Genomic DNA, 25700 nt, shown 5'->3' on the forward strand with positions numbered 1-25700 from the left:
ATAGAGCAGAAAATACAGGATGCTGAGTTTGTGCGTGGTTAAATGTATGGCAGGTAGTGTATTCAGTTGTATTTGAAGTGTGTTTGGGCCTAAGGGCTTAATCCTGGCTTGTAGTTCACCCTGTAGTATGCAACAGACATGTAGTCCTACAGGAGAAGGTACTAACATGCAAGATACCCTGAAAGTGGAAATGAGAGGGCTGACATAACCAAAAGGACCTGGAATTACAGTGTGCTTTCTTCTCCCATGAGTGAGCAATATGCTCTATTTTCAACAGGTCTGTGTTCTAGATGTGATAATTATCCCATAATGTGCATGTTTTTAAAATGTCATGATAGCTTTATTAAGACAAATATTTCTGAACAACATTTCAAGTTGTAGTGCCTTAACCACTCCAATTGAAGAAACATAATGGATTGGAAGCCTTGCTGATGCTCCCAAAACACCTGACTTTCAGATTGCAGTAGAATGGCCAGAAGAAGAGACTTCATAATCTTAGCAGAGAGAATCTGCCCGGCCTTTTGCTCTTTATGTTTTGGTGTTTGCAAAAGTAGCAGTAGAGGATCTTAGAGAAGAAACGCCAAAAGGGGTAAAGGAGACGTTCCTAGCTAGTCGGAAGTAGAAACTAAAGCTGTCCTCTAGCTAACCAACAATGGAAGGATCAGTGGTAGAATTCTTGCCCTCCAGGCAGGAGACCTGGGTTTGATTCCTGGTCAATGCACCTCATGCACAGCCACCACCTGTCTCTCAGTGGAGATGTGTGTGTTTCTATGATGCCAAATACATTTTAGTGGAGCCTCCAGACTAAGGCGGGCTAGGAAGAAAGGCCTGGTAATCTACTTAGAAAAATCAGCATGAAAACCCTATGGATCACAATGGTCCCATCTGCCACTGATCCCAGAGATGGTGTTTAGGACCGGGCACTGTTTCGTTCCATTGTGCATGGGGTCAGCATGAGTCAGGGTTGCCTTCAAGGCAGCTAACAACAACAGCAATGTTCATATTGATGTTTTAATCACTGGATGCATTTCGTTACTCTTCCATTGCAGAGTGATAGTCCAAGATACAATAACCCACCGCGATCAAGTTGACATGGAAGCCCTATAGCAGAGTAGAACTGCCCCACAGGGTTTCCAAGCAGTGCCTGGTGGAGTCCAACTACCAACCTTTTGGTTAGCTGCCGTAGCTCTTAGCCACTTTGCCACCAGGGTTCCCAGAGTGATAGTAGGGGCGCTATAAATCCACAGTGAGTCCCTCTCATAGTGACCTGTCACCTCTGCCTGGACATCTTCAGTGATATCAGGGAAAAGGGGCGGGAGCACAATCTCAGAAACAGCCCATTCAGGGGTTGAGTGGCTGTTTCACTGATTTACATGGTAACTTCTTTTTCCCCCGTTACGGACTGAATTGTGCACACACACACACTCCTCCCCCCCGCCAACTATGCCAAAGTCCGAATCCCTGGTACTTGTGAACGTGACCTTGTTTGGAAATAGAAAGATATTATCAGTTACCATGAAGTCGTACTGGAGTAGGGTGGGTCCTAATCTAAGTTCAGGGATGTTCCTACAAGAGGAGAAGACACTCAGAGAGACAGACTGAGGAGGGAGGGCCTCTGAAGATGCATCTCCAAGCCAAGGCACACCTGGAGCTACCAGAGCTGGGAGAGACAAGAAAGGAGCTTCCCCTAGAGCTCACAGAGACAGCACGGCTGGGCCAACTTTGATTAGGATTCCCTGCCTCCAGAACTGTGCTGCAAAAGACTTCTGTTCTTATAAGCCACCCAGTTTGTGTTATTTTGTTATGGCAGCCGGAGGAAATTAATACCTCCTCCAATACAGAGTGGAAGCTGCATGAGGCAGGGCAGGACTAGATACATCTAATTTACTGCTGTATCTCCACTGAACGCTAGTGACTGCAGACCAGATGAGTTGTGGAATGACGTTATGGACATCAATGACATCAAGGACATCATCCATGAAGCAAGCAAGAGGTTACTGAAAAGACACAAAAGACCAAGATGGATGTGAGAGGAGACTCTGAAACTTGCTCTTGAGCGTCGAGCAGCTAAAGCAAAAGGAAAGAATTGATGAAGTAAAAGAACTGAACAGAAGATTTCAAAGGGCCTCTCGAGACGACAAAGTAAAGTGTTATAATGACATGTGCAAAGAGCTAGAGATGGAAAACCAAAAGGGAAGAACACGCTCGGCGTTTCTCAAGCTGAAAGAACTGAAGAAAAAATTCAAGCCTCGAGTTGCAATAGTGAAGGATTCCATGGGGAAAATCTTAAATGATGCAGGAAGCATCAAAAGAAGATGGGAGGATACACAGAGTCATTATACCAAAAAGAAATGGACTACGTTCAACCATTTCAGGAGGTAGCATACGATCAGGAACTGATGGTACTGAAGGAAGAGGTCCAAGCTGTACTGAACGCATTGGCAAAAAACAAGGCACTGGGAATTGACGAAATACCAAATGAGAGGTTTCAACAAACAGATGCAGCACTGGAAGTGCTCACTCATCTATGTCAAGAAATTTGGAAGACAGCTACCCAGCCAACCAACTGGAGGAGATGCACATTTATGCCTATTCTCAAGAAAGGTGATCCCACCAAACGTGGAAATTATCAAACAACATCATTAATATCACACACAAGTAAAATTTTGCTGAATATCATTCAAAAGCATCTGCAGCAGTATATAGACAGGGAACTGCCAGAGATTCAAGCCAGATTCAGAAGAGGACTTGGAACCAAGGATCTCATTCCTGATGTCAGATGGATCCTGGCTGAAAGCAGAGAATACCAGAAGGATGTTTACCTGTGTTTTATTGACTATGCAAAGGCATTCGACTGTGTGGATCATAACAAACTAGGGATAACACTGTGAAGAATGGGAATTCCAGAACACTTCATCGTGCTCATGAGGAACCTTTACATGGATCAATAGGCAGTTGTTCGGACAGAACAAGGGGAGACTGATTGGTTTAAAGTCAGGAAAGGTGTGCGTCAGGGTTGTATTCTTTCACCATACCTATTTAATCTGTATGCTGAACAAATAATACGAGAAGCTGGACTATGTGAAGAAGAACGGGGCATCAGGATTGGAGGAAGACTCATTAACAATTTGCGTTATGCAGATGACACAACCTTGCTTGCTGAAAGTGAAGAGGACTTGAAGCACTTACTAATGAAGATCAAAGACCACAGCCTTCAGTATCAATTACGCCTCAACATAAAGAAAACAAAAATCCTCACAACTGGACCAATGAGCAACATCATGATAAATGGAGAAAAGATTGAAGTTGTCAAAGATTTCATTTTACTTGGATTCATAATCAACAGCCGTGGAAGCAGCAGTCAAGAAATCAAAAGACGCAATGCATTGGGCAAATCTGCTGCAAAGGACCTCTTCCAAGTGTTGAAGAGCAAAGATGTCACCCTGAGGACTAAGGTTTGTCTGACCCAAGCCATGGTATTTCCAATCATATCATATGCATGTAAAAGCTGGACAATGAGTAAGGAAAACCGAAGAAGAGTTGACGCCTTTGAATTGTGGTGTTGGCGAAGAATATTGAATATACCGTGGACTGCCAAGAGAACGAACGAATCTGTCTTGGAAGAAGTGCGGCCAGAATGCTCCTTAGAGGCAACGATGGCGAGACTGCGTCTTACATACTTTGGACATGTTGTCAGGAGGGATGAGACCCTGGAGAAGGACATCATGCTTGGCAGAGTACAGGGTCAGCGGAAAAGAGGAAGACCCTCAATGAGGTGGATTGACACTGTGGCTTCAACAATGAGCTCAAGCATAACAACAACTGTGAGGATGGCGCAGGACCGGGCAGTTTCGTTCTGTTGTGCATAGGGTTGCTGTGAGTCGGAACCGACTCGACGGTACCTAACAACAACAACAACATCTCCAGTGTCTAACACATAACACAGCATCTCTCTCAGGGCAAGCACATCAGCAGGCAGCTGGCGGAGATGCTGCACTTTATGGGAATGTGCTGTACTGGCCTGGGAAATTGCCTTCTATTTTCATCTGTACGATGTGGCTCTTTAACTTAATTTTATATGGTGACGTTGGCTCGATTCTCGTTCTCTCGCTACAGAGTTTCACCTTTCTCGTAGGAAAAAAATCCTCATAAAAACAATTTTTAATACGTCAAAATATTGTCAGGAACCTTAAGCCCTAATGTCTCAAGTTATCTGTGGGAATGATTTATTGTATAAGTTCCACTGTTATAACTTAGCAATTAAGGAATATTGATAAATGCAAACACATTATTAATGTCAATTAAGAAAGCACAAGATTGACGAGCCTCCCAAAGTGCTTTGGCACAGAGAGTAATGCCCGTCGATATACATCTAACCACTATAAATGGGGAGTAAATCAGGCTGCCAGGAAACAAAGGGTGCTTTCACATTAAAGGTGAGATTATTTAAAAAGATAAACATCTAGTCAACAGGAATAGCTAACAGAACCGCAGGCAAAGCCCTGCAGAAAAAACATGGGACGCTTACTGGCAATTAACGGTAGGGGGTCACCACACATCGGAATAGACTCGAAGGCAATGCGAGGAAGGTATTCAAAAAGGATTCAAAGAGTATGACACGTTGCCTTAGCTAAAGGGTGGGCCAAATACCTACACTGGTTGTATCTGATTATATAAGTGAAGAGTACATGCCAAGCCAGAGCCTTAAAAAAAAGGGGGGTTTTTACAACAGTACCTTAAAATTATATTTTAATATTTGCAAGTATCCTTTTAGGAGGCCCTGAATCATGTCTTGGCCAATGTGAACAATCAAGGTTCCATTCTCTATGCATGGGGGAGTGGAAGGATTTGATTTGGGTTACTAGGAGAATGGAGGTATTGGGAATTTAGGAAGGAAAATTAAGAGGATGGGAAGAAAATTAATTCAGTTTTGGTTATGACGGGTTTCAAATGCTAATAAAACATCCAAGTACAAATATCTACTGGACGTAGAGCCCAGCAGTTGGGATGAAAAGAGAGGGCCAAAGCTGACACTTTCAGGAAGAGGTATGGTAAACGACATCCCATCTGTAAAGAAGAATAAGGGTATAGAAATGATGAATTAGTGTAGCAATAACAAGGTCTATGCTTTGGAGACAGCAGTTTCATTTGTGTAGGGAAGAAGCTAGACTTTAAATACAGTCAACCCAATACCTACTATATGAAAGAACTCTATGCGGCATCATGAAAGACAGGGCACAGTGCCCTTGACCACACGGGAAGGTCATTCCCTTCAATCCTGTGCAAAGCTCAGGGAGGGCCACATGAAGCAGTGAAAGGCAGGATTCTTAACCAGGGTTCCAGATCGCCTGCATCAACCTGGCCACCCACATCACACTGAAAAACCATCTCTTCGAAGCACTGTAAAGTTAGCAAGGAGTTAAACTGGCTCTCAATCCACAGAGATCTGGAGTTTAGCTACAGAGAAGGACTGGCTTGAGGTTCACCTAGAGAAAAAACAAAAACAAAACCCAAAAAACCTCCTAACCTTCCCTGGAATGTTCTAAGAATTAGTTCAAAGTTAGTCTTACAATCTAAGTCCGGTTGTTTTTATGTACAAAAGACATACCCAAAACCACTTCACACCAACTAGGATGGCTGTAATAAAGGAGGCAGATAATAACAAGTGTTCCCAAGATGTGGAGAAATTAGAACTTTGGAAACAGTCTGGTGGTTCCTCCAAGGTAAACATAAAGTTACCATATGATAAAGCTATGTACTAAATGAAAACTTATGTCCCCACAAAAATATGTACATGAATGGTCATGGTAGTAGCATCACTCATAATTGCCAAAAAGAAGAAACCACCCAAATGTCTATCAACTAATGAATGTATACATGAGGTATATCCATACAGAGGAATATGATTTGGCAATAAAAAGGAATGAAGTACTGATACATGCTATGATATGGATAAACCGTGAAAACATTACGCTAAGTTAAAGAAGTCAGTCACAAACGACCACATATTGGATAATGCCATTTACATGAAACACATATTCAGAGCAGGCAAATCCATACAGAAAGTAGACTGGTTGTTGCCCAAGGCTGGTGGGATGAGGGTTTAGGAAGAAATGGGAGTGACTGCTAATGGGTAATGGTTTGTTTTGGGGGTAGAGAAAATGTTTTATAATAGATTGTGATGGTGGTTGCACTACTCTGTGAATGTACTAAAAAAACTACCTAGCTGTACACTTAAAATTGGAGAATTGCATGGCATGTAAATTACATCTCAAGAAAGTTGTTACAAAGAATGGCATACACTAATATTCTAGCAAGTTGAGAAACAAATCATCTTGTGAAATCTACACAATATTGGCCTCCCCTAGGGACAAACAGTCAGATTAAGACTGACACAGAGTCAACAGGCTGGACCTTGAGTGGTCTTGGGGCTGAGAAATTGCCAGGCAACTCCGTGAGAAAAGTGTGGTACACTGGTCTGGCCAGCCCACCCCAATTTAAGCCATGATATCCAGTTTCTTTTGGGGCTGGGAAATCTGGCCCAGTGCATTAGCAGCTGTCACTGGGTCTAGCCCTCAAAGCCATAGCCCTCTTTGTTTCCCTGGCTGCTTGCTTGCATTTCAAGGTGATCTGAGAGTACATGACAGTGGACAATTTCTGCATCTGAGGTCTGCAGACAGTTTCAAAACAGACCAAAGTATAGAGTGTATTGATAGCACCAACCCTGATAGGACTGATATATTTTCCAAGTATCTTTCTTGGTGTATAGTGATATTAATCTTCTCTTCTTCCCACACAGCTCCTCTCAAAGGACAGAACGTGCATAATTCCTTAATAGTTTTACCTACACTTGGAATGTTACTTGGAAAAACGCCTGCTGTAAAGATACAAAATGCTGCAGATATTCTCTGCAGAGTTTACGTGACACCCCGGTCCCAGAAGTGCTGGATGGATGAGCTACAATTTATGAGTGGCATATCCTCAGCCGCACTAAAAGATACTCCAAAAAGAACATTAAATAAAATCTCCTGAGAAGAGGAATCCATTCCTGAGGTCATGTCTCTGCTGTTCTTCTGACACTAAGGTCTGCCATTCCACTTGGTTGGTAAGAATATTGTCTTTCAACATCAGCCCCAACCCCAAAGAGCATCATCATGAGTATGCGTTTTATCTTACCTGATGGGAGCACATGAAATTTCAGTTGTAATACAAGAAAGTTTCATTGTTTAATTTATAAGAGAATTATTTTAATGAGTCTGAACCTCTGTAAGAGTGCAAAAGAATTTAAGCAATCACAACAAGAAGGGTTTAATTTAGAGGACCCAGAGGCCGGGGCAGTGATTACAAGAATCAAACACAGCTTGTCCCTGAGACTCAGCTTCTGGAGAGCCTGCACCTGTGTGGGGTGATGAGCTGGTTGGGCCCATCCAAGGTGCCTCCCCAAGTCAGTGTAAGCCACTGGCTCTCCAGCCGGGCTGCATATGGGAATCACCTGGGAAACTTTAAAAAACACATGCTTGAGTCTTACTCCCCGAAATTCTAATTCAACTGATCTGGAGTGGTCTGGTCATCAGGATTTTTCAAAGCATCCCAGATGGTTCTATTGTACAGACAAAGTTGAGAACCTCTAGCCCGAGGTAGAAAGTTCAGTCTTTGAAGATCCCACTAAAGACCAGGTGGTGTTTGGCCCTCCCCAGTAATGCAGTTTAAAATATAAAGTTGGGGTGAACTACATCCCAAGTGTATTTTAATACAAAGAAATGTTTTAAAATTAAGATGAAAAATTTCTTTTTCTTGGGAGAAACATGGTTATTTTGAGATTGGTTATGGTTTTTCTTTCTATTACAAAGTACTTGGAATACTGAACTCATGCATGATATAAGTAACTGAGGTGAACAATTGAGTATAACCTGAGTATTAGGTGCAGAACGTTCTAGCCTTCCTTGAGTTTCCTTTTACTATCAAGGAAGATGTACGAGGGATCTGGCAAACCCGGGCACTGAATGCCTAACGGGTCTTGTGTGCACAGTGCGTGGTCAGGCACACATGCTCTTCCCCTTCTACCCCCAAATCCTCAGATCCCTGACAATAGCCTAGAAACATAACAAAGCCTCAAATCACCATCAACAGGGGGTGGGGGATTTGATTCGCTCATGCCACAACTGTTCCTTTCCTTTGAGTGAGTCATTTCATTGGGTGCACTTAGGCTTAACTTAACTCTTTTTAGTTTCTGTCCAGTTCTGGGCTGGCCTTCTGGTTTACTTCCTTAGCTAATCCATTTGCTGCTCCAAAGGGAACAATGTCTTTCTGATCCTGCAGGTGGTGAACCTCTGGTGGCTCAGTGTGGCTCCAATGCATTTTTAAGTGTGTTCCCTGGGGATCCCTGGCATAGGGCTCAGGGAGCCAAGAGTCACAGGGCTGTGAGAATCTCCCCAGAGACTCACTCTTTGACTTTAAGCAAGCCATTGGCCTTCAGTTGAAAGGGTTTATCTAAAGCTAAAAAGTATAACTAAATCAAATTTTTATAAAGTTCATTTTATCAAAAAAATGCAATTAAAGGATCCTATTTTTTTTTTATTGTGAAGCAAGGAGCCCTGGTGACGCAGTGGTTAAGGGCTCAGGCTGATAACCAAAAGGTTGGCAGTTCGAATCCACCAGCTGTTCTTTGGAAACCCTATGGGACAGTTCTACTCTGTCCTATAGGGTCGCTATGAGTCGGAATCAACTTGACGGTGAGTTTTTTTGTTTTTTATTGTGAAGCAAAGGAGCCTTGGTGGTACAGCAATTAAGCACTAGGCTGCTAAAAGAACCCACCAGCTGCTCCAAGGGAGAGAGATATGACAGTCTGCTTCCATAAAGATTACAGCTTTAGAAACCCTATGGGGCAGTTCTGCCCTGTCCTATAGGGTCACTATGAGTGCAATGACTGGACAGCAGTGGGTTTGGTCTGGGTTTTGGTGATTGTGATGCAACATGGTGTGATGATGGCACAGAGCAGGTGATCAGTGAAATGTTAATACCTCCGGTCTCCGTGGAGAGTGAATAACCAACCGCAACCAGAATTAGTGTTTCTAGGGGTACTCAATCAACATCTAATTACATTCTATTGGTAGATCTGAATTTTTATAACAGGTTTGTTTAAACACAGTGCTCTGGCAAGAATATTACTGAATTTGGTCTTCCTAAATTTGCAGGAATGTCTGAATTCACATATACAGGGTTCTCCACAGGGTCAAGGTGAGTAAATGGCACTGGGTTGAGGATGCTCTGTATTCCAGAGACTGCACTGAGCAGTAGACGGAGCCCGGCTCACAAACGCAGTACCTGCTTCCTGGGCTTGCTGTAGGTTCCCCACCTGTCCTGGGCAGGCTGATTTCCTAACTTCCAATCATCTCACCTGCCAACAGCAGGCATGTGGCCCTTCTTTTCCATCCTAAGAGGCTGCAAAAAGATAATGTGGACAAGGGAAGGACCATGCAGTCTAACTCATCTAAGTGTTTTTTCTGCTCAAATCTTCGTGCAAGAATTGTTGCTCTCCTAGGCCTTTTCAAGGTGCCTTTGATCACTCCAGCCTCCTTAAGGCAAAAACAAAACAAAACAAAAAAACAACTACTAGTTTCCCTTGAGTTGATTCTGACTCATGGTGACCTCATGTTCGTCAGAGTAGAACTGTGCTCCACAGGCTTTTCAAGGCTGATTTTTCAGAAGTAAATCACCAGGCCTTTCTTCCAAGGCACCTCTAGGTAGACTTCAACCACCAACCTTTCAGTTAGCAGTGGAGTACTCCAGCAAGGTCAAACCCATGCGGTTTTATCCGGTAAAGTGAATGATTAGAGGTCTTGGGGAGGAAAGGATCTCAACCTTTCTCAAACTTTGAATGGGTAAGAAGCCTGACTTGCTGGTATGCAGCCGGGTGTGGCCCAGTAGGCCACTTTTGGTAAGCAGAATTGGCGCTGCAGAATGAACCAAACACCAGGTTAAGGCACCCAATGTTGATGCTCATCAGACCCCAGTAAAGGTATTGGATGATACAGGCACCAGGACAGTAGCCGCGGAAGTCAGAATCCACTAAGGAGTGTGTAGCAACTCACCTGCCGAATCAACTAGCCCTGAAAATGGATGGAGCTGAAGTGTCGGGACCATACCTGGTCCTCCCTGTCAGCTGCCCACCCGACCCCGAGTCTGACACGTGTGTGAGTCAGGGGCTCACACAAAAGCCACTGTGGCATAATAAAGGTGAAAGCCGGACTCACTCGATGGCCTAGGTGGGATCCTGAGAAGGCCTCCCCAATCCCCGAAAGGCATACCACTGGCTGGTCTCACTCACCACCCTGGGGAGGTGGCATGAATGCACGTGTTAGAACCTGAAAGATGGTGAACTATGCCCGGGCAGGCCGAAGCCAGAGGAAACCCTGGTGGAGGTTCATAGCGGTCTGATGAACAAACTGGTCGTCTGACCTGGGTTCAGGGGTGAAAGACTAATCAAACCACCTAGTAGCTGGTTCCCTCCAAAGTTTCCCTTCTTACTTCTCCCCATCTTCCCCCAAAGACATGAATATGTTATCATAAGTCTGTACGTTATGTTAGGGTTGTCAATTGCTCCCAGGGAACTGTTATGATTTGTTTTGGTTCTAATGATTGTTCCATAGTATGGATAAAATCTTGTTAACTTCAGTAAATCTCGCTGCATTGCTGATAAACGTTATTCCATAAATACACAGAATGACACTGAGCCACAACTAAGAAATTCAAGTATGTATAATTTAGTCCTTTAAAATTAAAGCCTATAGTTCATTCAGCAGGTATTTTCTGAGCACTATCAGTGTGTAAGGCACTGACACAGAGTGGGGACAGACACAATCCCTTCCTCACGGAGACAAGGACAGATGACCCCAAGAAACCATATGTGCGACTCTCATTTCCCGTCTGTCTCTGTGCTAGCACCTCTACTCTGAATGTATACACTTGTCATTGGAAAACTAGTTCCTCAAATACAGACCAATATTAGCCCTCCTCTTTGTAACTCATTCCAGTTATACTCAACAATCCCTAAGAATGCAGACTCTCTAAGATGAATATTAAAGAAGCATAAAGAATTTCATCAAAGCTCTGCTAGGACATACCATGTTGGCCAGTCACCACCGTTCTACGCATATGAGTACGGGTGAAAACACGACCGTGGCCTCAGCTATCTACATCTATCTGTGTGAGAAGTCTGGTGTCTGGGAGAGCTGTCTGTTAGGCTTATTAAGGGCTCCTGGTGCTGCTCCCCAACTTTTGAACCTGAGGACATTTTCATTCAAATGAAGGCACCCCCAGTTTCCACTTTTAAACGCCAACCATTCCTAGCTGCTCTTACCATTTTCCTGTAGCCAATCTTTCACTTCACTGCTTAGCAGTCCGTAGTGTGATGGGAACATTTAAAATACGGAAGTAAGATTATGCAAATGGAAATTCCCCTTTGCCCTTCTAACAGCATATGATGGATATACGTTTATCAGCACGTGATAAATATTTTATACTGAAGCTGTCACTTGGAATTCAGCCTTCACAGTTCTACCCGAACCACTGAAAAGCACTTGGGTACCTTTGACCTACAGAACCACGAATACCATACACCGAGGGCCTGCAGACTGACAAAGCCTCTGGAGGCAGTGTGGGGGTGACTGGAGCAGAACCACCCAACAGGGACCAGCAGCTGCTCCCCTGCCAGCATAATTCGGGGACTGAAACCAAACTGTGACAGTGACATGTTTCCATCTGGATGTATTTTAGCACTGGAGTTTTAAAAAGAATTCTGGAAAAACACCACAAGCTGAAGCATGGAAGAAGCTGCAGTTCTCTTCCACTTGCCGAACATCTGCAATGCACAGGCGCTGTGCTGCTTTACAGACACACTCCCGCTCAGCCTTCTTCACATCCCACCCTGAAACGTGCCAACAATCAGACCTATTACCAAGCAGGAAAACGAGTCCCGGAACAAGCCATTTGAGCCAGAGTGCTCCTTAGAAGCAAGGGTGGTGAGACTTTAGCTTGCTTACTTTAGACATCAGGAAAAGACCAATCACTAGAAATGTACATCATGTTTGGTAGAGAGTCAGTGAAAAAGAGGAAAACCCTCCGTGAGATGGATTGCCACGAGAGCCACGACAATGATCCTGACGGCGCAAGAGCAAGCAACATTTCGTTGTTATACGTGACGTCACCATGAGTCAGCAACAACTCGGCAATAACTAACAACAACGACGGCAATAACAACAGGAGTTCACAGAGCTACAAGTAACACCAGGGTTTGAGATCGTGCCTCTCATCCTCTCAGTGGGTACGAGAGAAAGATGGGAGAAAGAATGAGTTCAACAGCCCAACTTCATCCCGCTGGAACTGACCTCATCAGATCACCTTTGGTTCCAGCATATTCCTGGGGACAAAACTCTGGTTTACAGAAGGAGTTCGTGGCTTCCTTTTGGATAATGGAGATGGCCACTTCCCCAGCTAGAGAAGGACTTTTACTCTGAGTGTTGGTGAGTTAAGGTAACAAACCCTACTCACTGGCGAGCTGCTGTGTGGTTTTCAGGGAGCATTAGCACACATCATCTCATTCTGTGCTCACAAAACTACCAGGAAGTAGGCAGGGTAAGTAGGTGGGTAAGCAGATTTCCATATTAGAAAACCTTTGGTCAGAAAGCTTCGTCCTTTGCTCATATGTGACTCAGAGGCAGAGCCTAGACTAGAGCCACATCTTCTGATTTTCATTTTAAAACTTTTTTCCTCTGGGCCTTCCTACCAAGCTGCCTTCCCTTCATTAAGCACGAAAGGTGATCTTACTGTATCTACGAGGCTAGGAATACCATGGTAAGAAAATGACCCTTCTCTCTGGAAGTCCATAGGCTAAGGGCAGAGACTGCCATTGCAATAAAACACAGTAAGTGCTCTGGTGGCCCAGAAGATGACAGGGTGTCACCAAGCAACAAGGAGGAACAAGGGCACTGAAGGCCTTGCCTTCCTTAAGGGAGATGGCACTTACTGGGTGTGCCCTCTGTGCCTTGTACCGTGCAAAGTCTGAGGGGTAGGTAAGGCCTAGCCTTCAAGGACCCTGTAAGGGAGCTGGAGAGGCTTAGGGTCATGAAGCACCTGGAATGCTGGAAAAGCAGGACATAAAGATGACTGATTGCTCATGGGACAAGCTACAGACAGGATCAAGCCATTTTCCTACTGGTTCCCTAAGCTGCTGGCAAGAAGAAAAACCGCCGTCAATGTCTTAGTGGAAAGAACAGGCTGAGTTTTAGAAAACTGTGCAATTAAAAAAAAAAAAAATTATGAGAAACATGGACAGTTATACAGACAGCTGCAAACTTTAAATACTAGCTAAGAATTATTAAAAAACGAAACATGAAGTTTGGCTCTGCTCTGATTGAACCTGGTTCAAAGCAAGATGTAAATTCATACTTGCTCTCTCTACCTCCCACTCCTCCCCCAGAAGCTGAGTCCCAGTGAAGAAACCTCATTAGTAAATGGGGTCACTAGGATCTGTCACCTATCAGAAAGGGCACTTTATTTCCCAGTTCTCAGGCCCCCTGTGGTGGCCAGGGTCCCTGTAACATCCTGCCATGGCTGGGTGTTAAAAGCTTTCACAAAGTGAAGTCCAAAGCTGTTCTTGAAAAGGCCCTGCTTCCCCTGACTGCAAGAACCGGCACTACCTAACTACAGCCTTACGCAATCCAGTCTCTCCCACACGCTCCGCAAGACACACGTCTGTGAGGTCCCAGCAGCCGACCTTTCTTTAAGCCAATTCATAACGAGAGAAGGTCAATGACATAACTCACCCTTGGTCAAAATCTAACATATACAGGTATGTTTCTGGGATCTAACAATCATTATCAATTATTTTCAGAATCAGAAGATGTCAGGGACCTTAGAGAGGGCTGGCGTAACCCTCATTACCCACATGGGGAAGCCAGTACGGGGAGGCAGGCTGCAGGCAGGGGCCTGGTATTTACCAAGCTCCTAGTGCATGCCTACCTGCACAGGCAATTCTGGAATGCATTCACCTATTAGTGAAATGGAGTAACCTGTTGAAGGAAATCCCAACTCCAACTCCAATCTCAGTAAGGCAGTGAAATGTAGGTTGTTAGATACAGCGGATTCATTAAAAAAAAAAAAAAATTCTTGTGCTATTAGGGATCTTAGAAACCAAACGTTTGGAGGAAAGGAAAATACTTAAAATACTGATTTAATTCTGCACAGGCATCACTTAATAAAACAGAGATTATTATGGTACCACATCATAGAGAATTTTCAGTGCCTTTGGATTACTTATAATTGACCATTCATGAAATGAGAGCCTTAATTACCAGGTTGAGGAAAATAAAAATTTTCGACACACAATTCAGCTTTGGTATTTCAAAACCACAACAAGTACACAGCTAATGGTGGAATCCCTTTGCTTTCAGTGGAAACACTGAACGACAATAACGTTTTTAAAATTATGAAATGTCATGACAAGGAGCTACTGAATCATGGCATTAGGATTTAAATTTAGGTCTATCTTGTTCAAAACCTCTACTCTTATCCATCATTCCTATTAGGTTTCAGGAAAAAAAAAAATCCAGTCTTTTAGACTGATAGATGCATAATCTGGAGAAATCCTTCAAACAGCACCAATGAAACTGGTCTTCACATACAGATTGTTGTTGTGTGCAGTCGAGTCGACCCCATCAAATCTAACAAGAAAATTAAATTGCAGACATGAGACACTCTGGAAATGAGCACAAATACTCAAAGACACCCTGGGCATGCGGCACAGAGGATACTGGTACAGAAACAGAAATTAACACAAACACGGGAAGCCCCTTTTCTTGCCCTTCCTAATAGATGCAACATTGCTCCTTTGTCATCTTGTAAGAAAATCTTCTACATACACGGGACTGGAATCAGCTTTGGTAACTCTAAGGGACAAGCCCGGCAGGAAGGTACTGGAAGGTTTCCATGGGAGGGTGCTTCAGTGATGGCTTGTCAGGAAAAGCACAACTGGTACTGCAACCTTCAGGTCTATGGGGAAATTCTGAGCAAACACTTCTGAAATCAGGAGGCTGAACTTTAAGATTTTCAGAGTGTGATTTTTGTATTTTTTGTTTGTTTGTTTGAAGGCAGAGAGAAAATAAGTTTTTTGTTTTTTTTTTTAAGAAATGATAAAGGTGCCTGAGGGATCAAGCTATTCATCAATCCACAAAGGGTAAGCTGTTACCTTTTCATAAGAGTTTTAAATGGACAATTAGATAAAAGAAAAACATGTTTTGCCTTCTTCATTCATCTTCAAAGTCTTGTTTATCTTTGGTCAAGGTAAAGCTGCCCACAATGTGATCCTCCCCTCTTCTGAGAACTGGCTGAACAAGTGAGCATGGAGGTGGACCCACCATTTATGGAATCGTGTGACCTCGGAAGAATCGTGCAAACATACTCAGTCTGAGTTTCCTCACCTAAAAAGTGAGCACTGTTCTCACAAAACTGCTGTTAGGAGAAAGTGCTAGTGCAGGGTCTGGTGCACAGAGTGTGCAATGAGCCCTCACTGACGACAACAAGAGTTGTTACTGCTGTCTTCATAGTCATCCTTATCATCATTGCCATCAACAATAACATGGTCTCTTTCTAGATGCAGTAAATAAGGCAAAGCAGTAACTTGCCCAGGATTACACAGTCAGTGACCGTCTGAGTGGAGATTAGACCTTCCATCTCTCATCTACAAGACCAAAAACCAAACCACACCTGTTGCCGTCAAGTAGATTCCTACTCATAGCGCCCCTACAGGACAGAGTAGAACTGCCTGATAGAGTTTCCAAGAAGCACCCGGTGGATTCAAACTGCCGACTTTTTGGTTAGAGGCTGTACCTCTTAACCACTACATGTTCACTTTGAATGCTTCCGCAACAAAAATAGTTGTTAAAGAAATTCCACAGTGAACAGGTACGGTAGACAAAGTGGGAGAAGGATGGGTACTGTAATAAAAATTCCCAGGTGAAACTCTCCCCAAAGCTTCCTATGAACAGCCTTACTACTGCCTTCTTCCTGAGCACTTCTGCACATGGAAATATACAACTCTTGTTGATTATGACAAATGCAGAGGTGAAATAAGTGTCTTCTAGAAAGGAAATGGAATCTTGTTTTGTCCATCTCAACCCTGGAAGAATCAACCAGATTTAAGGGGCAATTTCCAACCAATCGAGAGGCATTCCTTTTATAGGAATGCCAACTATGGGAATACTGTTGCCCAGACATGGTGATTTACTTGAATTTCTACAAAAAGCAGAGAGAGAGGAAATTTGTTTAATTCTTGTATGAAGAAGTCTTTTTACAGCTGCTGAGGAACTTTGTGCATACGGAACAGACGGAAAGAACGAATGCCATACACGGGCTAAGCTGTAAAACTAAACAACCCTTCCCATGGCCCCTTTCTTAAACTTCTACAGGGGGCTGAGGAATTTTGCACTTACACTGAAAGACGCTGTATTACCAAAAGATATAGGGTTCACTTTGGGGGCAATTCTAGTCACTGTATATAAACTCACGTTGACTACCTGAGGACTTCTACTAACATCTAAGAGGGTACTTAAGTGGCCTTTTTCTCTGGCAGCTTTATTATCTTTAAACACATGGATTGATCCTTTGATCTAATCTTAGTTTATCTACATAGTACTGGAAGACAGTCCTAAACTCCATCTATTTCTACTCTATTACATGAAAAACAGATGATGCCATGGGACTGAAAGGAGGGGTGCATCCCCAAAGAGTCAAAACGAGAAAGAACTGGAAGGCTCTGACGGACCTCATAATTCCATCCCGACTCTGCCTCCAAAGGACTCATAAAGTCACTTCATAATCATAGAACATACAGTGGGTGTGTAATGCATATGTGTGGAAAGAAATGTGGGAGTGGAACTGTAGAATATATGGTCTACTTGATTTATCTTGCAGATTCCATTTAATTTAGCCGAGAAGCCAGGGAGAAGGGAGAAGGTGGACCAAGAAGAAACTCGTAGTATCATTATGGTGCTCGAGAAAGGCATTTAAATCTTCTGCTGCCACCTGTTTATCACATTATGCTCTTCAGCTACCATTTTATTTTCTTTGGGACAAAACGGTCTGACCAGAGGTATACTCTAATACCGATAATACCTTCTACCATGGAGGAAAAAAGGTAATAGCAGAAGTACTAGCAACATTAATACAATAATGCAATTTTCTGGCTTTCCTTGTAGCAGAAACATCAGACCAAGAGAAGTGTTTGCAATTTATGATGGTATAAATGCACACCTGGTATACATGCTCATCTGCAGCCTAAACCCTGTGGAGTTAAGAACCTGGTGAAATATGATCAAGGAAAACTGGGCACAGAGTAATTTACTCTGAAATGTATCAGTAGTTTCTGCAAATAAAAAAGAAGGGGGCAGATATTTATGCGCAGTGTGGAACTACAAAATTTTAGAGCTAGAAGTAGCTTTGGAATTCAGAGTATAATGCTTTCATTTGAGAGATAAGGAAACTGAAGGCTCAAAGAAATTCTGTTGTTCAAGCTTAAAATGACTTAAGTGTCTTATTCTCCAATCCCAGTGTCTATTTTTCCCCATTTAAAAGAATGAAAAACAAAAATCAATGACCAGCAACAAATCTTTTCATCTTTTAAAAGCCCCTAGCTTATAGACTGATGGCCATTTATTTCATCAAGTACATTTTAGAAATCCCACTGACTATCAAAAGGGTACGAAAGTAAGCGCATGTGAGGAGACACAGAATACACCATCACTTTTTCCCCAACGGACCTGAAACAATGCTACCTTTTACCAGACCCTGTCCTCGTGGTCTTTACTGTTATTTTAGGTATTGCTAAGTGTGACAGGAAAACTAAAGCAGGGGGAGGGGAAAGAGGGACAAGGCTATTTCAGACAGTGTGGTCAGGGAAAGTTGGTGTAACTAGGTGAAATCTGAGCAAAGGCCTGAATGAAGAGGGGAGTGAGCTGTGGAGGTCTTTTTTTTTTTTTTTTACAGCTTCAGAGGAACTATGGAACAGATGGAAAGACTGAATGTCACAGACAGGCTAAGCTATAAAAGTAAACAACCCTTCTTTAACCTGCACAGGGGACTGAGGACTTTTTCATTCATACCGAAAGGCTTCATACAGCTAACAGATAACGGAGTGCCTGGGAGGGACTGTTCCAAGCGGGGGAACAGCATGTGCAAAGGCTCTGAGATGGGAACAAGCTGGCTGTGTTCCTGGAACAGCAAGGAGGTCAATGAAATGGTGTGAGTGAGGTGAGAAGAGCCACGGGGGGCCTTTGGGGGTCAGAGTAGGGGAGGGACCTGGCCTGATTTTCCATTTAAAAATAATCACTCTGGCTGTGCACGAGGAATAGACAGTAGGGGCAAAAGGGAGACAAGTTAGAATGTGAACACAGTGCCCGGTGCAGAGGGCAGTGTGCAAAAAATAGACTCTCTACCTTGTTTAGGCCTTTAGTCCAAGGTCAACCTACTTACAGAGAGGTGGCTGGAGAAGCCCACCATATCTCGCGTTCTAACTATGGTGCACATGGTGCTTGGAGTCAGCAATCACCTTGACATGAAAGGGAAGGAGAAACTTCTTAGTTCCAGACGTGTAACTGGCTAAGCAGTTTTCTGATGCAGTGAGAATGCTTTCACTGTGGGGGCCTCTGAGGAGGGTCTTTGGGGATAGCATAATAGTTTGTGGCTCTATGAGGTTAAGACTGAAGCCCTGGGTTAGAGGGTAGGTGGCAAGTACTCCCCAGCCATCAGAGAAGGTGCAGTCGTCAGGCTGTCCTGAGGAGGGCACTCTCACCCAGGCATACCTGTCCAACCGCTCCCAAGGATGCAGGGCACCAGTGGTTAAAAATCTGTACTGGGGATGGTGGTGGTTAAGGGGTAGAATTCTCACTAATCATGCTGGTGACCTGGGTTCAATTCCAGGGTCCTGCACCTCAAGTGTAGCCACCATCCATCCATCTGTGGAGGCTTCTGTGCTGCTATGATGCTGAACCAGTTTCTGTGGAGCTTCCAGACTAAGATGAATCAGCAAGAAAGGCCTGGTGACTTACTTCTGAAAGTCAGCCAGTGAAAACCCTGTGGATCACAACGGTCCGGTCCTGTTGCACATGGGGTTGCCATGAGTTGGACTTGACTTGATGGCAGCTAATGACAACAACTGAGGATGTCTAACGAGGACCACGATCAAGTCTTTTCTCCAAATGGGTAGTTTTAGCATTTCAAATCAAGAGGTGACAGAGACAACCAGACACAACAGAAGTCACCCTGGCACAGGGTACATACTAACCCCCTTTTCTAAGCAGTTTATATCCTGAACAGCTTTACTCTAAAGATAAAACCAGCCTGCTGTGAAGTTGCTTGCCAACTTCTACCCAGGAAGGTACCAATGAAAGAAATCCTTTTGAGTTTAAGCAAAATAAGGGCTTAAGCTGCTTATTTTTCCAAGTTCCAGTGCTAAAGGATCCCACAGAATCCAATCACTGGTGACTGGAAAAGGCCACCAACCTGGGGTTTTTAACAGGGGCTCATTTGTCAATGTCAGTGTATGCACATGTGCAGATCGGCCTCTTTTCCTAACTCTCCTATCACCGACTCAAGCCTTTTGTCAACTTGTCTGCGTGTGGCAAAGTCATTCTACTGCTAGATAACTGTACAACTCAAGGAGGATTATCAGAATCTGAAACGTTACTCTAGAAGAAACGATTCCATTATGGAGGCAGTATAACAAGATTTTTAATTCTGACATAAAACGAAAACTACAATTTGTAATATTGCTTCTTTTTTGAATTCTGTGTAGTCAAGCATGATGAAGAGCTCAGGGAAAAACTGTTGTCTGGCGTCATGCCAGCCAAACTGTCATCTCTTGGTGCTGCTAAAGACGCCCTCTCCAAAACACTAGAGCAATACTTACAGAAAATGGTAAAAGTTCTCCCCCTCTGCACTTTATAAACAAACCTTCTGCACGTCAGGGAGAATAACCAGTGGGAGCAGAAATGGAGCTTATGGTTGTGACTGTTGCTAAGTCAAAGAATGGTGAAAAAGGTGATTTTTCTAGAGGGTGAGAAAACCAACTGATGGAAAGTGGCTTCTACTTCTGACTCTCTCATGAATTTTGCAGAAAGATGGACATGTCACACTACCCAGGAAGCCGTGCTGCTTCAGGTGCTCCACTCAGCCTCCCAAGCAAGCGCAGACCAGAGGATTCCTGGCACTTCTACAAAGTAAAAACAAAAACGCCTTCCGGGGTCCTTTCTGGGGTCCGTACCTAAGTAGCTGTGCTTTCCATCATCTCTCTCTGCAGATACCCCTTCCCTGGGGCAACATCACCCAGGTTCACCACAATGATGGCGCCTTCCAGAAAAGGTCGACTTTCTATTTATGATGAATAATGAATTTAAAATGCAAGGACAAGTAGGCTATACCTAAATCTTCTGACATCTGTCCATGTGTAAATGTGCAAAACATCTTATAGTGAGATTTAAAAAAAAAAAGTCACGTTTTACCATACGTAAAGCATCAACCTTTAGTAAATTATGAGAACTCGGCTTCTAAAAAAGGATGCATTCCTGGAAATTCTGGAGAGCTAATATTTTCATTTACATTCACCTTGAATTCAATAATGAGACAGGTGATCTTTCTAGGTCTACTTGAGTAGGAGGGATGGAGTTTTGTGATCCTGCAGTGTAACTCATAAACACCAAAAGCAGTGATGTGCAATCAAAGGGGCCATGTCAAAGCTCAGAGCTCTTAATGAAAATAGAGTAAATCATTGAGCTATCTTACCTGTCGACGAATTATTTCCAGGTCCCTTTTGGCTTTATTCACTAGGGTTTGAATTTCTACAGGATCCTCTACATTTTTATTTTCTCTGAAGGCATCTCTTATCCGCCTGACAGCATAAGTTCTAAATGAGTTCAGGGGAAAAAAGAAAAGGTGTCAGCATGTCTGAGATTATGCTTTTAAGTGGATTTAAAAGCTTTTCTCTTAGAATTAACAGAATTAACATTTCCCTATGGATAATCCACTTTGATCTTTGCTCTTGGGACAGGTCCATTCATTATTACTCCAGCATGACTAACCAAGCAGGTTTCGGAAAATAAAATCTACCCCAAACGAGTCCCATACAAATGGAAAACTACTACTGAAATGCTCCTTAGATCGCTGGCTGTTTAGAGTTAGGCACGTCTGGCTTTGCTCCATTAACGTGGATAATTGAACCTTTGTTGTAAAGCGAGAAATCAATAATTAAGAGATTAAATGATGCATCACTTGTGTGTGCAATCAAGACAGTGATCTATGCTGGACTGGGGTCAGCGTGCCTAACTTCTGGCAGTCACTTCCTCTCTGTAACATAAAACATAAGGCTGCGATCCACATGAGGGTTCTGCCACAGTGAAAAGCATGGGATTATGCCACAGTGCTTTCCCCGATCTTGGAAGTACACACGTATGCACACGTACACATGCACGCACACACACCTTCCTCCCCAGATACAGGTTACACACAGTGTAGGGTTAGCAGCTCAAGAGCAAGTGTGGCTTTGCATCCTTGCCTCAGTTTCCATTTGCGGGAACCTGGGGAAATTTCTTAACATGAACCTATGTTTCTTCATCTGTCAAACAAGCATAACACCACCTACCCCACAGAGCTGCTGTGAAGATTAAGCTTTATGATGTGTGTCTGGAATTGGGCATAAAGCCTGGGTCATAGAAAGTCTCCATAAATGAAAGTTATTCTTACTATTCTTATTCTTGTAATCAGTATTCCCCCTCCTCCTGTTACTGCCTCACCTTCATCCTGCACTGAGAGTCATAACAGAGTCAAACCTCTGTGAACATACAGGGCGTACAGTGGTCAGTCTGGATGACTCAAGAGTCATTACCCAGACACACACCAACACTCAGACAGTCCTCCTCAATCCCTGTGGCTGCCCGGTCTACTCCAGATTGGAAGGCGAGGACCAAGGAGAAGTAGCCCAGGTCAGATACTCAGATACGGCTTTCCTTAGCCTCTTTAATGATTGTTCAGCTTTCAACTTTAAACATCACCTAAAGAATCTATTCAATATTATTAGAGTTACCAGTAGAAGAATGGAAACAAGGCAAAGAATGAGAGAAGGGAATTTCATTTTCCTTGGGGGTTGGGAGGGATGGATTGAACGATGGATATAATTAACTGGGAAATCTCGCTTTAGAAAGGACTAATTTTGTTTTAAACTTTTCTCAATCAAAACTTTCTAAAAAAAATTACAACTTTAAATATCAGGTCTATTTGCATTTAGAAGAAGAATAAAACCAAATCTTGTAACATTAAGAACCATATGGTGGAGGGAAGACAGTTTAAGAACTTGCACTTTCAGAACATAAGACGACACGGAGACTTTTATCTAAGCCCTATGTGAGTCCACTGAGGTGTCTGCAGAGGAGCTTCTGAGTGTTCAACATCAATCTTAGGGACCACAGTGCTTGTCAATGAACCCATGTTATACAACGTAACTGGGGCTTGTTCCTCATAAAGCGATGGGGAGGATTGCACTAACAACCATTATCAAACATAGATTCTCCTCATGTGTGGCTGCCACCCTAACAAGATTCTAGATAGCTAGGCTAGCTAAAAGCAATTTCTGCTGCATTTTCTTGCACAGCGTAATGGTTACTTATATGACGCAATATCACTGTTCTTCCTCACACCTACACACTCTTTCAAAACAGCTCCTTTCTTTTGCAGTGATGGGAGAAGGGAGGGGACAAAATAATTTAAATATTTTGTTCCATATGCAGAATTGGTTTTACAATGTGAATTTGTCCTCGGGGAATCATCCACTGTTTTAATTCTTCATTCAGGATGCTGCACAGGCTTTTTGGAAAAACAAAATGGGCAACAGTAGTCATTGCTAAACTTATTTTCTAAAAGCTGGCTGTGAAAAAAGGAATGTGAAGGTCTGAGGTCCTCCCAAGTTTAAGTAAATTAGAAAATAACTAAACTTTAATTCACATCAATTGATGTCCACAGTCCTAAATATTCTGCTGTATATTCTTGTTTGTTTCCCTAAGTCTCCTAAGTTTGCACCTAAAGAAATGAAGCTCTAGATCTTGGAATCAAATGTGTCTTAAATAATCAAGGTCGTGGATGCACTTCTGAAAGGAATGATGCAGCGGCCCCTCCTCTCCCTTGCTCCTAAAACACAGTGTTCTCCTCTGCCCTAAGAGCAGACATCTCAAGTACCTAAGAAACATAAAACCAATTACTATGCACAAATACTTTCTCAGTTGTATGAATCTTTATTTCAAATGATTACAATTTGGTGAAGGGAATCACAAATCTGGCTGAATCTCTGAATTTTGCAGGTGAGGACTAACCTCCAATTAATTCTGCCTCTGCCCTGACTTTTATCTCATCTGCATCTTTTTCATTGGCTACTAAGGTAAGCCATCTATCCCCGAACACATTCTAGCTATAGGCCTCTTGACTGTATCACACAGCTAGAACATTTGAAAGAAAAATGTACAGATGCTGCAACGAAAATAGCAGCCAGCTGCTACACAACGCCTTGTATTAGGATGATCCTAACACGAGTCAGATGCTGAGTGGAACAAGGCATGAAGAATTAACAACAGAACAGCAACAGTTACCAATCGTGAAAAAGCAGACTGCAGCCACAGAGAGAGGAAGGCACGTGCTGCTTACACATTCACCACTCTCTCCATCCTACTGCAGCTTTGCAGAGGAGATTCCCGTTTGGCCTTCTTTCTCCACCCCAGCCTTCTATCTGCCACCAGATCTCCAAGTGTCCACAGGTTCTCCTACTGGTCATCTTTTCACCACTGCAAGGATAAAGCTCCTTTCTGAGAGTCTTCTACCCACTTAAATGCCCCAGCCCCCAAGCAACAGAGTTGACAGTGATCAAAGCTCTTCTGTGCTCAGGTCCGGCTTCACTCTCTCCCCTTCCAGAACCAGATGGCCAAATGCAGGCTATAACCAGGGCTCCCACTGGCTTCAGCATCAAAAAGCTGAATTCCAAAGTGTGCCTTGGAAACCAGCTAATGCAATACCTCTCATTTCCATCATCTTTCATCACCATCCCAAGGCTGGTTTCTCTGCTTGTCCATCCTGTAAAAGCATCTGTGCCCCCCCGCCACCCCCTGCCCCTACTCCCTGCAAGCTCAGGCCAATTATCCCAATAACATAAGAACTCGATCCTTTCTATGGTCCTCTTTGGGGCAAACCCCCATCTACCACTGATTGCTTGGAAGAGCATGTCCTTCACCTACTTGCCTTAAGCGAAACGTGCCTTGTCCCGAAGACTGTGCTTCCTTTACAGCCATTGGGAGGAAGCGGCTTGATTCTAGCATGCCTCCATACCCTGCAGGGCTAAGAGCAGAGGGACATAGCATCTTTGGATCCCATGCCACTTCCCGACCATGCGTCCACTCTTAGACATCTTTGAGAGCTGTGCCATCTGGCCACCCCGTGTTGTATGCTGCATTGTGATCTGCTCCCTTTTGGGTCAATCCTCAACTATCATTAGGCCTTAATATATAATAGGCACTCAATGCATACACAGGCCACCTATTTTAATCCAAAACATTATCATAATTTTTGCTGAAAAAAGGTCCTTAAAAATCAACAAGTTATAATGAGAACGGCTGATAAAACTTTACTGAGGTATCTGTACTTGGTTCACTGATAGTTCCACAGCCAGATGGTTTCTCCTCTTGGTGTTCATATCTACTCGCTATTCTTTCCTAGTGTCCTTTGTGGGTTCATCTTACTCTGCTGCCCCTTATACACTGTATTCTCTAGGGCTCCATACATGGGCCTCTTTTCAATAAAATCTCTCCTGGTAATTGCATCCATGCCCAAGGTCTCAACTATCATATATATATATGCCATTGAGTACTAAATCTCTCTCTGGCTCAGACCTTCCTTCTGAGTTCTAAACCCATATAACCCAACTGCCTTTTGGACTTGTCAACAAGAATACAGATTCTTTTGCTCAACACATTCAAAACTGAAGTCAACATCTTTTTTACCCTTCATTCCCATGGCCAGTATTTCCTTCCACAGATAGGAGCATTTTCATGCAGCCAGCTGCCCAAGTCAGACATTTGGGGGTTCATCCCGAATTCTTTCCTTTCCTTTAATTCCTTATATACATTCAATCATCAAATCTTGTTTCAACTTCCTACCTCTCTTGAATCCCCTTTTATTTCTCCACCTGTTCAGCCCAGAGCCTTTGTTCAGGCTCTTATTTCTCAGACTAAGACAACAGCCTTGGGATTGTGCTGTGTGCGTACAATAAAATGGATAATGACGCCAGTAGAGAGAAAGCTCAAAGGCCACTTGAAGGTCATAAGCACTTCTGGGTAGATAACAGAGTGAGGAACAGAGCAGACAGCTTCCTCCTCATGAATGTGAGTTCTCACCAGAATGTAAGCCCTGTCAAGCAGGGACTTTTGTCTTTCTTGTTTGCCACTGTATCCAAAATGCCTGGCACAGAGATGGTGCTCAGTAAATATTTAGTGAATCAATGAACCTATCAAAATATCATAGAAAACATAAAAAAAGACCTTCAAGAAACACACAAAAATCCATAAGGAAAACATGACAAAGCATAAGAAACTGCATAAGAAATAGAATGACAAAGGGTT

The 25700-nt window shown here is 43.3% G+C and overlaps 1 protein-coding gene and 1 long non-coding RNA gene across 13 annotated transcripts in view; one reads left to right on the forward strand and one right to left on the reverse strand.

Annotated features, from left to right (window-relative positions):
• LOC126075319 (uncharacterized) overlaps nt 1–20838 on the forward strand; it is a 34070-nt gene extending 13232 nt beyond the window's left edge. The window contains exons 2-6 of one of the 7 annotated variants that reach the window (XR_007517176.1): nt 6800–7105; nt 8586–9237; nt 15184–17191; nt 18040–18303; nt 18973–20838. This is a non-coding gene — a long non-coding RNA (uncharacterized LOC126075319). Of the gene's footprint in view, nt 1–6799; nt 7106–8585; nt 9238–15183; nt 18304–18972 lie in introns of all 7 variants that reach the window. The other 6 variants (XR_007517177.1, XR_007517170.1, XR_007517173.1 and 3 more) reach the window with 6 other exon arrangements.
• Nucleotides 1–25700, reverse strand: part of LYRM4 (LYR motif containing 4) — a 174069-nt gene that overhangs the window by 114601 nt on the left and 33768 nt on the right. For all 6 annotated transcript variants that reach the window (XR_007517157.1, XR_007517156.1, XR_007517158.1 and 3 more), the window contains exon 2: nt 20833–20953. Coding sequence is in view for 3 of the 6 variants with exons in the window: in XM_049882823.1 (XP_049738780.1) it covers nt 20833–20953 (121 nt within the window). In the remaining 3 variants the exon portion in view is untranslated. The remainder of the gene's footprint in view (nt 1–20832; nt 20954–25700) is intronic.

Source organism: Elephas maximus, chromosome 1 (assembly GCF_024166365.1).
Source record: "Elephas maximus indicus isolate mEleMax1 chromosome 1, mEleMax1 primary haplotype, whole genome shotgun sequence".
Classification (NCBI taxonomy): Eukaryota; Metazoa; Chordata; class Mammalia; order Proboscidea; family Elephantidae; genus Elephas; species Elephas maximus.